Raw genomic sequence first — 14,471 nt, 5'->3', positions numbered from 1 at the left:
AGTTGTCCTCCATGCTTCTATTCTCCCCTTCCTGCCCTTTGTCTCTTAGAATTCCTGGCTTTCATCAAAAAACAACAAGTTTTCATGTATCTTGTGTATGCCTATTTGTATACAGTTAGAATGTGAATTCTTTTAAGACCAAAACTATTTTTGCTTTTTCTTTGTCTCTGTAATGCTTAGCATTGTGTAAGGACTATAGCACATAGTAAATACTTAAAAAATATTTATTGACTTACTGATATAAAGATGGAAAAATGACATAGTCCCTGTCCTCCACATGCTTATACTTTCCTTGTTTGTTCAAAAGACATATAGTTAAGTATAGTACAAGACAGAGGGGAATAAAGGCAAAAGAGAGATCTCTTACGTATTTTTTGCAGGCCAAGTTGAGGTAGAAGAGAAACTGTTAAGTAGAAAGATAAAACAACAGAAAAAAACTTTGCAAAAGAGATAAATCCTGAGCTGATCCTTGAAGGAAGAACAGGGTTGTTATTGCAGAATTTAGAGAGTTGTATCCATTGAAGGTATCAAGGATGGTTTGCATGAACTGCAGGGAGCTGGGGAATGTATTGAGTCCAGAGATCAAATAGTAGTTCATTTTCATTGGAAAATAGTTTCTGAAAAGTCATAATCTTAAAGTAATCTGGAAAGGGAGGTTCAATTGAGATTATAGAGGGTTTTGGATGCCAGTAGATAGAAAATGTATTTTAATATATTGGTCTTAAGTAAGGTAAACTTGTTGGTGCTGCAACAAACCAGAACCAGAACCAATACTAAACCCAAAATGAACCCCAAATTTAGGAACTAATGAGAGTTTATTGAGTTTGCTTGTGCAGAGATGGAGACTCCCTGAAGGAACAAAAGAGCAAAGCTTATGTAGGTTTAAATTTAGGTAGAGGTGAATTGGGTGTGGATTTCCTTAAGATTGGACAGAGCTGTTGCTGGGGGCTTGCAGGGTAGGAATAAAGGATGCAGTGGCCTTTGATTGGACAAGTCGGATTTTGGGCTAGTACCAATAATAGCTCTTCTTAAGGTTGGCAATCTCTTGTAATCTTGGCCAGCCTGAAAGACAGGATTGTCCTTGCTGCTTCAGCAGTAAAGAAGGTCTCAGGTAGGAGGGATGGGGATTGGGTGGGATAGAGCTGCTGCAATACAAACAAGATCAGTGCCAACATAAAGGAACTTCAAACAAACTGGAATTGCTTTAGCTTTCTTTGCTATTCACAGTTCCCCCATTTGAGATTAAAAATAGTCTCACATTTAAAAAAAACAATTTCTAAATGTGTATCAGTCCCTGCAGAAGTGATAAGCAGCTTATGGAATAGGTAATGGATCTGTAGGATACACACAACTTATAAAACAAGAAAAATTACGATAAGATGAATAAAGAGATCCAATATAGCTATAGTTATAGGGGTGTCAAGTTCTTTGACAGTGTCCATAATCTTTTTTTAAATAAATTTATTTTTTATTTTTAGTTTACAACATTCAGTTCCACAAGTTTTTGGGTTCCAAATTTTCTTTCCCTCCCTCTCATTGCCCCTCACCCCCAAGATGGCATGTAATCCAATGTAGGTTCTACATATACCTTCATATTGAGCTTATTTATATAATAGTCCAGTTGTAAAGAAGAATTGTAACCAATGGGATGAGTCATGAGAAAGGAGAAATGAAACCAAAAAAGGAGGGAAGAAAAAGAGAACAATCATTTTGCCTCCATCTGCATTCAGACTCCGTAATTCCTTCTCTGGATGTGGATAGCTTTTCTATCATGAGTCTTTTGGAGCTGTCTTTGAACCTTGCACTGATGAGAGGAATCAAGTCTGTCAAAGTTAGTCCTTACAGATAATGTGTGTCTGTAATTGCATATAAATCTCTTGGTTCTGCTCCCCTCGCCCAGCATCAGTTCATATGTCTTTCTAGGTTATAATGAAATTCGTCTGTTCCTCATTTCTTATAGCACAATAGTATTCCATTACATTCATATACCACAATTTGTTTAGCCATTCCCCAGTTGATGGGCATCCCTTTGATTTCCAATTCTTTGCCATCACAAAAAGAGGCAGTGTCCATAATCTTCACGTGTCTGTGGATGGATCAGGGAAGCTTGGTAGAGTTATTTCCTTGACCATCTCGTTTCCAGGTCACTTGTGGGGAGTGCCTAGGTAATGTTGCTAATGCCTGCTAGTTATGATTTAGTATAATTTATTAAAACTGAACAAAATTAAATTGGCTTTTCAGTGATTAGTTCATGTGGTGAAAACTTGTTTAGACTTTTTAGAGCTAACCTTATAAATAACAGAGATATAGAAAGAATATCAAAGTATGCTATGCAATAAAGTGCCATATACTTGTATTGCCTTATAGTATGTCAGAGGTGATGGAGTACTGCAACAACAATATTCATCATACATTTTTTTTTATGCTTTTACCTGCCATCATTAGAAAGATTTGTTATGAAAGGATGGAGAAACATGATTGAAACAACATCAAAACTGGCCCTCCAGGCCTAAGCCTAAGGGCACAGAGTGATTTAATTATAGGTATGATAGGATAAAACAGCCTTAACTCTATTTGATTTTAGGTAAAAGTTATAGTTAGCCTTTTGGAACAACTAACCGTACAGCAAAGTTCCACACTGTTAACTAGGTATCTTAGCCAGGCTCAAGATTAACCAGGTGGGAAACATTGCTGTTCAAAAGGGAAATAACACAATGGGGAAACTGAGTCAAGAGATTCCTACCTTCACTTACAGAAAGTTATCCCCTCAACTTTCCCCAAAGATACCTACTTGCTGCAGTTCTCAGATCACACTCCCTTTGAGCAGTTCATGACACTTCCCTTGAATGGTAGATTACTGGCTTCATGATCATTGATTTGTACCTGATTCAAAACTCAGAACAATATCAAATTACAGTCCTAAGAAATTTTACCTCAAATAGCAAGTTTCACTAACCACAGGTTAGGGCTAGATAAAGTTATTTTAATAACGTTAAACAATAATATTTAGCAATAAAAAGTTTATTAGACCTTTCAGAAAATATCACTTAACATCTTTCTCTTCCTTCTCCTCCTCTCCCTTCTTCTTCCCTCTTCTTTTCCTCCTCCTTTCCTTTCTTCCTTCATTTCCTTCTCCTTCCTTCCTCTCTTCTTCCTTCTTTCTTCTTTGAGTTTAAACTCATCCTCGTATAAAAATCAATTATTATAAATTAAGAAAATAATTACATTCTGGAATTTCACATAGATAATGAATATATGATAGTTCACTCAAATCCCAGAAAAACACTGATTACTTCCATTTATTATTTCACAATTTTCATAATCATAAATTATCATTAAATCACTTCTGTATTATATTCAGCCTTGTAAATTCCCCCCTCCACTTTTAGTGAGGAGTGTTTGTGATTGAAGGAGGGGATCCCATTTTCTCTGTACAGCAATTCATTATTTTAGAGTTTCACAACATTAGTAAGTTCTTTAAAAGGGCTGATAAGATTTTGTGATCTTGCCCAAGTAGAAGGTTCCAAGGAACCTGAGCAGTTTCCAAATAAGGTGATTTTACACGGTTGTATTTTTTTTCTTTCCTTTTCCCACGCTGTAAGCAATTATTATTCCTTCCTTTGAAAATATACCCAATTAAATACTTGATAGGTTTTAATATTATGAAAACAGCCCCTAATGCCTTAATTAATAATTTCTCAGCATCCATATCTAAAAGAGTTGAATGATTTTATGATACAATTGAATCATCCTTTTAACAGGATTTTTTATATTGTGCTTTTCCAAAATTCACAACACAGAAAAATTTAGAAACCCAGTAATAAATAAATTGCATTATGGACTTAAAACAAGAAACAAAAGTTATTGCCAATCAAATGACATCAATTTAGTTGAATACATCTCCAAATTAACTTACATAGAAAATCACTATTCATTTTATCATTTTTGACATTCTGTACTGATTGCATTTGAGACTAATATACAGTAATTTTCATCCAATTATACCTTTTAATTGAATTCTCTCAGTTTCTATACATCTTGCCTTGATTGCACATATTATGTATCTTTACTTATTAAGGGTCAAAGATGACAGTTATCCTAATAGGACAATACATCTCACTTAAAATGAAACTCAAATAAATTCAGTCACATCTAGATCTATTTTTACAAATGGTATCATGCAGAATCTCAATTTTCCCAAGAGCCATTTAATACCTGTACTTCACATTGTAGTACCTGCTACTTTCAGTTAGTCTACTGCCAAAGATTTAAAGTGTCAGTCTTGTGTGCTCATCTCCTTCTTTTAGAGTCTATGAGGGTTTTGTATTCCTCATATAATGACTAAAGTATACCCTCCTAATGGTCCTGCCAGAAGAGACGTTCTTGGAGAGAAGAAGGGAGGAGAGGAGAGGGAGATTTTCCCTTTGAAGTCTTTGGAAGTTCTACAGAAAAGTTTTCACTCTTTTTATACCTTTTTTTCCTTTGATATGACCACGGGAAAAAGTCAGTTGGATTTACCAAGACACAAAACATAGACAATGCTGACAACATACTGGGTATTATAGAAATACAAACATTAAACCAGAGCAAAGACACGATAGACACAGAAAAGAGCTTGCTGGCAAAGTCTCTTCCATTTAATCCAGAGCAACTGGTTTTTAGCTTAGAACCAAACCAAATCAGACCAGACCAGACCAAATCACCCAGTTGATCAGATAGGGGATTGCCACTTGCAGATCAGGGCAGCATGGCCAGTTCTCACATGCCTGAGTACAAGTATTGACGAGGTTCTTAGCTCTGACCATTAAGGCGTATCTCAAGCTCAAGAGCCTGTGGCATTTACAGGTCCTGACCCCTGGAATTCCATGGGTCCATTGCCTGGGAATCCATTCACCTGCTGTAGGAATAATAACTGTGGATAAAGTTGTCAGTGCCACAAAAAATCATTACCAGTACCACACCCAAAACCAAACTCAAACCAGAGTTCACCAGTGCACAGGAGAATCCCCAAAGGAACAAAAGAACAACACTTATATAAGTTTTAATTTAGGTAAGAAGTGAGTTGAGTATGGGGTACCACCGAATTGGACAGGGCTGTTGTTAGTGGCTTGCAGGGCAGGAATAGGGAATATTCTATTCAGACTTGTTGTTGGGTTAGTAACAGGAAAACTTTTCATAAGGATAGCTAAGCTTATAACCTTGCCTGTCATAATCAGTAGGACTGCCCTTGTTGCTTCAGCAGTAAGAAAGGTTGGAGATGGTAGGGGTAGGGGGGCAGGTGGAAGGACGAGGAAGCTGCAGTACAAACAGGGTCAGGAACATGATAAAGGAACTACAAAGTGGAGTTGTTTTAGCTTTCTATGCTACTCACAATAGTTACTAAGGATTTTGGAGAAGGGAAATGTCATGTTTATACTAGTACTTTAGGAAGATGGTTTGGGTATTTGTCTAAAGGATGAATCAGAGAAAGGAGACAAATTTCAAAGTGTGTCTCTTCTCTACACACTGTCCTACTTGCAGTTCCTCATAACTGACATTCCACCTCTCCTTTTTTTGCCTTTGTACTGGTGGTCTCTCATGCTTGGAAATAGTTTCTTTTCTCACCTCTGACGCTGAGCTGTTCTGGCTTCTTTCAATATTTAACTCAAATCCCATTGCTTTGGAGGACTTTCTAACTTCTCTCAATTATTGATGCCTTCCCCTCTGAAATTATTATCTATCAATTTTATAGATCTTATATTTACCTATTTCATTTATTTGTTTTTTTACCCTTTTACATATAATGGTTGGTTGATTTGGTATCTATGATAGCATTGTGTCAATTCATTACTGTTTTTACAATATGTCATTAATAAATTTCTATTGCAATAGATTAATATGACACATTTGGCCTAGAAATCTTTATTATTGCATTAACTACAAGTTCATCAGATTTATGTGATATCACAAGCAATCTTTGATTTATTAAGAATTTACTTATTCTTATTAATTAATTTCATTCTCATTAGTTTTATATTCCATCTGCTTTGTCATTTAAAACTCTTTACAACCTGTCCTCTTTCTTTCTTACCAGCCTTCTTTGTGATAATCATCTACCTGTATTGTATTTTGATGAGGGAGGAGGGAATTGAAGTTGAAGAAATTGGTTCTAAGTTTAAAAACTTTTAGAAATCTTTCATGCAGTATTCCAGAATGGAATATCATGCATTATGAAGTTGGAAAATGTATTGATTTTGATTTAGATCAGTATGTCTAATGTACAGTTTTTGATGTATATCAAATGTAAGGGAAAAGAATAAAGATATTTTGAAGATTTATTTTTGATAGTGGATTTGATCTCCAAATCTTTATTACTTCCATATGTGAAAGGAAGGGACAGTAAAAACATTATAAAAATGCATTTAGGAGATAAATTAGATTTTTAAATTCTGCTCTTCTTGTATATTTCTACTGAGTTGGCTACAAATGTCCTTGTATCCTTAGAGTAAATATTGCTTTGTTCTTCTATATATGATTTACATGTATCCATATGTACATATGTTTATACATGTATATGTGTGACTTTCCATGGCAAAAGTATTCCTGGAATGACTATGACCTGACCCTAAAGAGAGTAACTGAATATGTGTTTATAGTACTTATCTTCCATTTTCAGAGAAAAGGGAAGAGGAAGATTTTGCAGAGAAGAGAACAATAAAGAAGCGAATTAAAGAACTGAAAGTTCTGGATTCCAAAATTGCCCAGAACCTTTGTAAGTTAACAATCTTCTCATATTAGTTGAGTGACAAATAGTGTGTCTGCTTCGCTACCTTCTTTTTTCCTTAGATCCTGTTGTAAATTTCTTCAATGTAGGTTTACACAGTGTATTTCAAAAATACTATTTTTGTCTCAGGGCAATTTAAGTGGTTAAATTCTTGAACCTAAGGAATGGTAAGGGAGGATTTAAAGAATGAAATTAAGTTTACTTCTTCCAGAAAAGGTATTCGTCTCTAGTATACATTCTTGGAGCACATGATGACCAAATATAGGGTAAAAGAATTACAGTATTTTTAAGACTTATTTTTGATAGTGAGTTAAACTTCTAAACATTACTCATAGTTAAAGAAGAGAGGGATAGTAACGAAAATTAAAAATGCATGACAAAATAATTTCTGTTTTTCCCTCTAAAAGCTTCAAAGTTTTTATTGGGAAAAATTGAGTTTCAATATATTAGCCATAATTATAGTGCTAAAGCAGAAAGATGAATGGACTTTTTAATGAAATACTGATGGGCAAGAGGTCAAATATCTTTATCCTTTATTTCTAAAAACCTACATTTCAAAGGAACAGTAGCTATACAGTGAAATTTTGCCAACCCAGCCTGCGTAGTAAGGGCTAAAGGTAGAGGGGAAAGTAATATTTCTCCTTTTAACAAATCTCATATTTCATTACATTGCTTAGATTTCATTGAATTTGTAACTTGTGTGACATGACATAGAGCACGAAGAGGGGTGTTTTTGTATATAATTGTTTCTGTATTGTTTTATTCCCAGCAAATGATTATTTTGCTTATTCAACAAATCAATTTGCATTGCTTTTATTCTTCTCTTACAATATAAAGGCCCTAGGGAAGGAGAGTACAGAATGATGAAAGTACATTTTGAAATTCTTACCTCTAAAAAAAATTCCAATTCTGTATAATCTTCAGAACTCTAAATATTTTTAATAGATTGACTTTAGAAGTCTTTTTTTAAAAGAAAATGGTCAAAAATATAAAGAAATACCTTTAGCAGTGCACAATAAGGAAGTTTGAGGATAAGATTCCATTTTTTCAGAAGCTTAAGATTTAAGAAGAAAATCATGAATTTTAAACTTTACTAACTGCTTATAGGATTACCATATTTGTGCCAATTATAGAACCATTGACATTTACATATATGATAAAGCCTTATCTATGTTGAATTTTGGTTTCTAGTAACATCAGCCTTTTCGAACACAGCCCCTGAATGAAATAAAATAATCTATAATAAAGCCCCTTGGCAATAAGGAAATTAGCTGTCATAAAGCTTATTTGTTTATTACATGGAAGAACCATGGAATGACTTAGGCTTTTTGGCTTACTATGTAAAAATATTACAGTGGATTAGGAGTTGTGAGTAGAAGAGCCTCACAGAAAACAGGGAATAGTGACAACTTCCTGTGGAAGAAGATAAAAGTAAGGAATAAGAGGGTGGAAGAACTATACAGGTTGTCTTAATAGATAGTGAAGTCATGATTATATTACAGAAAGAGTGGATGAATGGGTGAAAACATGCAATAACTAATATTCATTGTGATTCTTGTATTATCAAGTACACATCAAAGTGGTTTTATTTAACATGTATAATATATTTAGGGTTGAGGGAAATAGCAATAATATGTTTCCTACCTCTAAAAATAAATTCCATGAAAATTGATTGTAAAATTTGAAAAATTGATGGTCAGTGAAGGGATAATAAGACACAAAAAATTCAGCATTGTCAAATGTTTAATTTAAGATACTTGGCAAATGAAGAATATTTGTACTTTTTTTATTGGTGTGAATGCATAAGGAAGCAGTACTGAATGTGGAGTTAGAGGACCTAGATTCAAATCCTCATCATTCAATTATTACCTACATATCCTTGGGAAAGTACCTATCTCTGAGTCTTAATTTTCATCTCAAAAATAAGAATTTCTTGAGGACTTGAGGGCCCCGAAGGTCCCTTTTGTGGTTCTGTGATCTTTTTTACAGGATCTGCTTAATAAGTTGATGGGTTTTTATTTTTAGAAAAACTTTAGATTATGAAGAAACCTTAAAATTTTTTGTAGAACTATGTAATAAATTTTAGTGTGATTAAAATCTTATTTTATGATATTAAAAATGCATCAAATCTCATTATTCAGATGGATTTATAATGCATCAAATCTTTGTCACATTAAAATTGTTCCACTGTTTTTGTGATAGGCTATATGCAAACTTAAATGCAATTTTGCAAGAGTCTACACAGGAAAATAATTAAGAGCATATGGATTTTAGTGTTAAGTCCCAGAACTGAAAAGACCCAAAACAAGTGATCAGAAAGAGCTATCATCTTGTAATTCTATCAAATTTGCCAGATTCTTATGTTTGACATGGTATCTTTTTGACAAATTCAAAATAATAGACTTTTTTTTTCTCATTCATTATTTTTATTTGCTCCTTCATTTTTTTGTTCATTATCTATTCCATCTTTTCCAGCAATATTTCTGGGTTCTTTTCGTGTACCTTATGAAGAAATAAAAATAATGATATTGGAAGTAGATGAAACACAATTGGCAGAGTCTATGATTCAGGTAAACAAACTGAAAGATAAGTTTTTATACTAATTTATTAATGTGGACTTTCATTAAATATAATTTTTTTTATTCAGTTAAAATTGTCTTTACTGGAAACCCTACCTTGATGTATCACTATCCATTGTTTAGATATATATTTGGCCCTCGAGTTTATTTGCACTACATTTTATATTAGACAACATTTTATTCATCAATCCATCCATTCTATTTGGTGCCCATATTCTTTTAGGTGATTGTTATTTGCAATCTTAACGTTATTTTTAAAAATTCTATTAATAATGCCTACGATATTTGTACAGTAACATTTACTTTCTTAGTAGAATTGAATTGTTGAGTGGAGAGTTCAGAAAAACTAAATTGACTCTTCAAAGTTGTTTTTAAAAAGTGTCTAAATCAATAAATAAGAATTTATTAAATGCCTAAAAGGCATCAAAAGACAAAAGCATAACAATTCCTGCCCTTTAGGAGTTTATATTCTCTTGGAGACAACATGCACATATATATGTGTATGTATATATGTGTCTGCATTTATAAAATATACAAATTAAATCATGTTAATTTTTAGGGAAGGACATTGGTAACTGTGTGATTCATATTGAAGGGGGACGTAAGGAGAACACAGTTGAACTGATTCTTGAAGGAGATAGGTATAGATAAAGGATAGATACAAAGGCACAGAGATGGGAGAAACGTTGTCATTTGTAAGGAGCAGTAAAGAGGCAAGAAAGAACCATTGAATGCATGAATGGGAGTAATACTTAAAATGTTTGGGAAGTTGAAAATGCCACATAGAAGAGCTTATATTTGATTCTGTAGGCAATAAGTAACCAAAGGAGGGTTGTTTTTTTGTTTTGTATTTAAGCAAGAAGATATCATTGTCAAATCTACACTTTAGGAAAATTACTTTAGCAGCTGTTTGAAAGTTGACTTGAATTAGATAGAGACTTGAAGTAGGATGTCCAGTTGGGAGTGTGTTTCATTGATTGAATGAATTAAAAAATAGTATTAAATATGTTTGACGTGCCTAGCATTATACTTGTCTCTGAGGAAAGAAATAAAAAGAAAAAATAGCCCCTTCCTTAAGGGTACTTGTATTCCGCTGGAGAAAGTACACACATAAGGGAATTAGGGGTACTTTGGTCCAGAAAGTTAACTGGGGTGGTGAGTAGGGCAATGGGTAAGTAAAGTGACACACCCTATCCAGGGACAATGGCAGAGCTGACTTGATCATGGTTCATGGTTCCAGAACTGTTGAGGTCAAGGAAATAGCTGGTACACACAGATGACTATGTGGTTGAAAAGCTGTGGAGGAGATGATTAGAAAGTAGGAGCATAGCAGAAGGGATTTTTTTCTGAAATAGTTGTCTAGCAGAGGTTGTAAGCAATAAGAAACAGATGAACAAAAAAAAAAAAAGAGCCAGGCCCTTAGGACAGAAGTTACTCTTGTAGTTCAGGCAAGAGGTGATACAGTTCTAATCCAGGGTTTTTATGGTGTTAGTGGAGAAGGGGATGGTTTTGAAAGATGTTTTGGAAGCAGGAAGGAAAAGATTAAGCAACTAATTGGATGTATGGTTCATGATAGTGATGAGTTGAAGGTGAAACTAAGATTTCCAGTCTGAGTGGCTAGAAGGATGGTTCCTTGACAGAAATAGAGGGGTGGGTTTGGGGAAAAGAAATCAATTCTGTTTTGACAATATGGAATTTGAGATTTAGAATATGAGCCAATTATCTGGCAATTGCCTGTAGAATCTTGGATCACATTTCTCAAATAAGGAATCTGAGGCTTTGTAGCAGTGCTTATGGTTTAGTTTTTTTTTTTTATTCTCATTATTCTGCGTGTGAAATGCTATCTATGATTTTGTATCAGAGAGGAGTAGATCTCTCATACAAAAAATTACTAGCAACAAGATAAAACCTTTTCTTATTAATATTGCTTTATTGCAAGCAATATCAATTTATATTTTGCAAGTTCAGGATGGTTATCTCTATCAGATAAAAAATTCTGAGAAGCAAACCTGTGACCTTATAGACACAAGAAAAGTTCGTAGAAACTTAGAGATCAGGTATTATGGACAGCATTGCAGAAATAAAAAGTTTTGTTGGCCTTGGCACTATCTGCAAAAACACCACTTTGGTGAGACTATAGAGTTCATGGAGATGAATTATGTGTAATAGATCTGGAAAGGTAGGTTGGAGCCAGAGAGAGAAGAGCTTTAACTGCTATACAGAGAAGAACTTTAAAGCAATATAGAGGAGTATGTATTTTATCTTACTGAAGAGGGTTCACCAGGGTTTTTTTGAGCTGGACAATGAAATATTCAGAGTTGTGCTTTGGGAACATCACTTTATCAGCTGTGTGGAGAATGGATTGAAGTAAATGATGCTAGTTAGAAAGCTATTCCAATAGTTTAGGCAAGTGGTGATGAGGGCCAGAACTAGGTTGTATATGGCATGAGTCAAGAGAAGGGTACAGATGCAACACATGTTATGGAGGTAGAATTGACAAGATTTTGCAACTGGTTAGATGTGAGGGAAGAAGAAGAGTCAAGAATAACCTCTTGATTATAAACCTGGGTGGCTGGAAGTGCCATTAGCAGAAGTAGCAGAATCCAAAATAGAGGTAAAACAGAGGAAAAGGGAATTTTGTTTTGGATATTTTTAGCTTGAGGTATCTAATGGTGTACCTCCCCTTGGAAGTATCATGTTGGCAGTTGGTTATGCCGACATGAAGTAGCAGAATGACTTAGTAGTTAGAGCACTTGGCCTGAAGTCAGGAAGATCTGAGTTCAAATGTGGCCTTAGGCACTTAGCTGTGTGACCCTGTCAAATCACTAAACCTGTTTGCCTTAATCCACTGGAGAAGTGAATGGCAAACCACTTTAGTGTCTTTGCCAAGAAAACCCCATGGACAATATGGTCGACGGGGTCACGAAGGGTTGGACATGACCTAATAATGACAACAAATGCTAACTTCCAGCTCAATGATATATTAGGCCTGGATATATAGATTTTGGGGTTATTGGCATGGAGATGATAATTGAACCTGTGGGAGGTAATGAGCACGCAAAAAGACAAAGTAAAGAGAGAGAAGAGAAAATGTCAGAGTCTTGGTATATACCCACAATTAGGGGGCTGAGGATGGATGATGGTCCAGCAAAAGAAACTGAGAAGGGTTGCCTAGACAGAATATCTCAGAAGAGATGGTAGTCAGCAACAGTAAATTATGCAGTGAGGTCATAAAGGATGAGTACTGAGAGAATGTCATTAAATCTGGCAATTAAGAGATATTTCACTGATTATTTTGGAGAATGTAATTTCGGTTGGATATGATGAATTGACACCATATTGAAAAGAGTTGAGAAGTGAGGAAGAGAGGACAATGGGGATGTGCTAGTATAGGTCGCTCTTTCCAAGAGTTTGGTTATGAATAAGATGGGACATAACAGAATGATAGTTTGAGGAAATGGGAAGGTGGAAGAGATGGTACGGTAGACTTGAGGAGAGAAGAACAAGTTTTGAACAGCCATTGTGGCAAATTCTATAGAGAGTAAGTTAAGGAAGAGGGAAAGTTTTAGGGAGGCAGTGTGGCCTTAGAGAATAGAATATTTAAGTGCAGTCAGAAAGACCTGATGTGAATCCCATCTAAGACACTGTGAGACCATTTAACCTCTCTAGTCCTCAGTTTCTTTGCCTTTAAAATGAGAGAACTAGAATTGGTGACCTTTAAATCTATGATGTTATTATCTCTTGGTGGCAATGAGGGCCTACTTGAGAAGAAATAACATAATTTTGTAGTATAACTAGTCTGCAGTGTTATAGATAAGAATGGTATATCTAATTAAAGTAAAGTCTTGAGCAGGCTGGGGAAAGGATTTCAGAGCGGAGAACATCACATATTGAACATAGAATTTTCAATAGAATAATAGGCTAATACCAACTTATAAATGGAATAAAGACATTTTTCCTCCTCTCTCAACCCTTTATACTTCTTGTACTCAGGCTTTTTTATATTAAGCTTAGTTGGTAGTGAAATATTCTGTGACACTACTTTTTCCTGCGTTGTTGACCTATAAAACAAGAGGGTCATATGATTTTTCCCAGGCTTGTATAGTGTGCGAATGACAGATGCTTTGATCTAACAGTGCTAACATGTGACTCCTCTGTCAACAGCATTTCCTTGAACAGTTTTTACCACATAGTGTACTATCATATTTGTCTATGTGTCTCATCTTTTTTGCTGGATCATAAATTTCTTATGAGTCAGTACAGTATCTTACTTGTATCTGTATTCTCTGTAGAGGTTAGTAAAATTCATTGGATGTGGTAGACATTCAATAAATACTTGTTGAATTAATGTTTATTGAACAGCTTTGTTTCTTTGTGACTCTTAGACATGGATGTTTTTGATATTTACTTTTGGTATCTGGCTAGAGAAAGAATGTGTCCTAAGAGTATTGACCTTTTTAACTTTTTTCTGGAGTTGGGTTTTAATATATGTGAAATCCTTAAATTAAATCCATCATTTTCAAAATTCTCAGATGTTTCATTTAAAAACCTGATCCTCATTTATGATAATTTATGACCCCCAAATTATTTTGATTTATTTTAAAATATGGTTTTAAATAAAAAATGCACTTGTAACAATGTTGAATAGGATTCAGAAATAAACATTTGTTACCTTTCTCATCTTTTGGGATGCTTAGCAATATTTCAGAGTTCTTTTTGGTTTCTTCAAGTGTTTTTCCCACAGAAATACAGTTATATTTTTGTATCTTTTTGTGTTTTACAAAATAGAAAGTGACCTCGAGAGATCAGGAGCATGTCATTTTTCCAGAAATATTATATATCACAGTAATTTCTTAGTCATCTATATTTATCGCAGCTATATTTTTAATTAAATTTTTCTCACTTTTTTCATTTAACATGAAATCTTTTTTTGTTTGAAATTATGACTTCTTGAATTTCACCTAAATTTTGTGGTTATTTTCCTTCTTCCTTCCTTTCTTTCTTTCTGTCCGTCTGTCTTTTTGTCTTTTTTTTTTTTTCAAATTCTCTTCTTTTAAAAAAATAAATGCAATAAAGAGTCTTGTGGACTTGGACCTGTTAGTTCCTCTGGAGGAGCTGAATGGTACTAG

General features: G+C 34.3%; 1 protein-coding gene across 1 annotated transcript in view; it reads left to right on the top strand.

The window, feature by feature from the left end:
• DIAPH3 (diaphanous related formin 3) overlaps positions 1–14,471 on the top strand; it is a 335,408-nt gene that overhangs the window by 75,129 nt on the left and 245,808 nt on the right. The window contains exons 12-13 of the mRNA XM_036755144.1: positions 6,656–6,751; positions 9,239–9,333. Coding sequence (XP_036611039.1) covers positions 6,656–6,751; positions 9,239–9,333 — 191 coding nt within the window. The remainder of the gene's footprint in view (positions 1–6,655; positions 6,752–9,238; positions 9,334–14,471) is intronic.

The sequence above is a fragment of the Trichosurus vulpecula genome, chromosome 4 (assembly GCF_011100635.1).
Source record: "Trichosurus vulpecula isolate mTriVul1 chromosome 4, mTriVul1.pri, whole genome shotgun sequence".
Taxonomy (NCBI): domain Eukaryota; kingdom Metazoa; phylum Chordata; class Mammalia; order Diprotodontia; family Phalangeridae; genus Trichosurus; species Trichosurus vulpecula.
The sequence above is the reverse complement of the archived record's forward strand: the minus strand, read 5'-3'. Positions and strand labels throughout refer to the sequence as shown.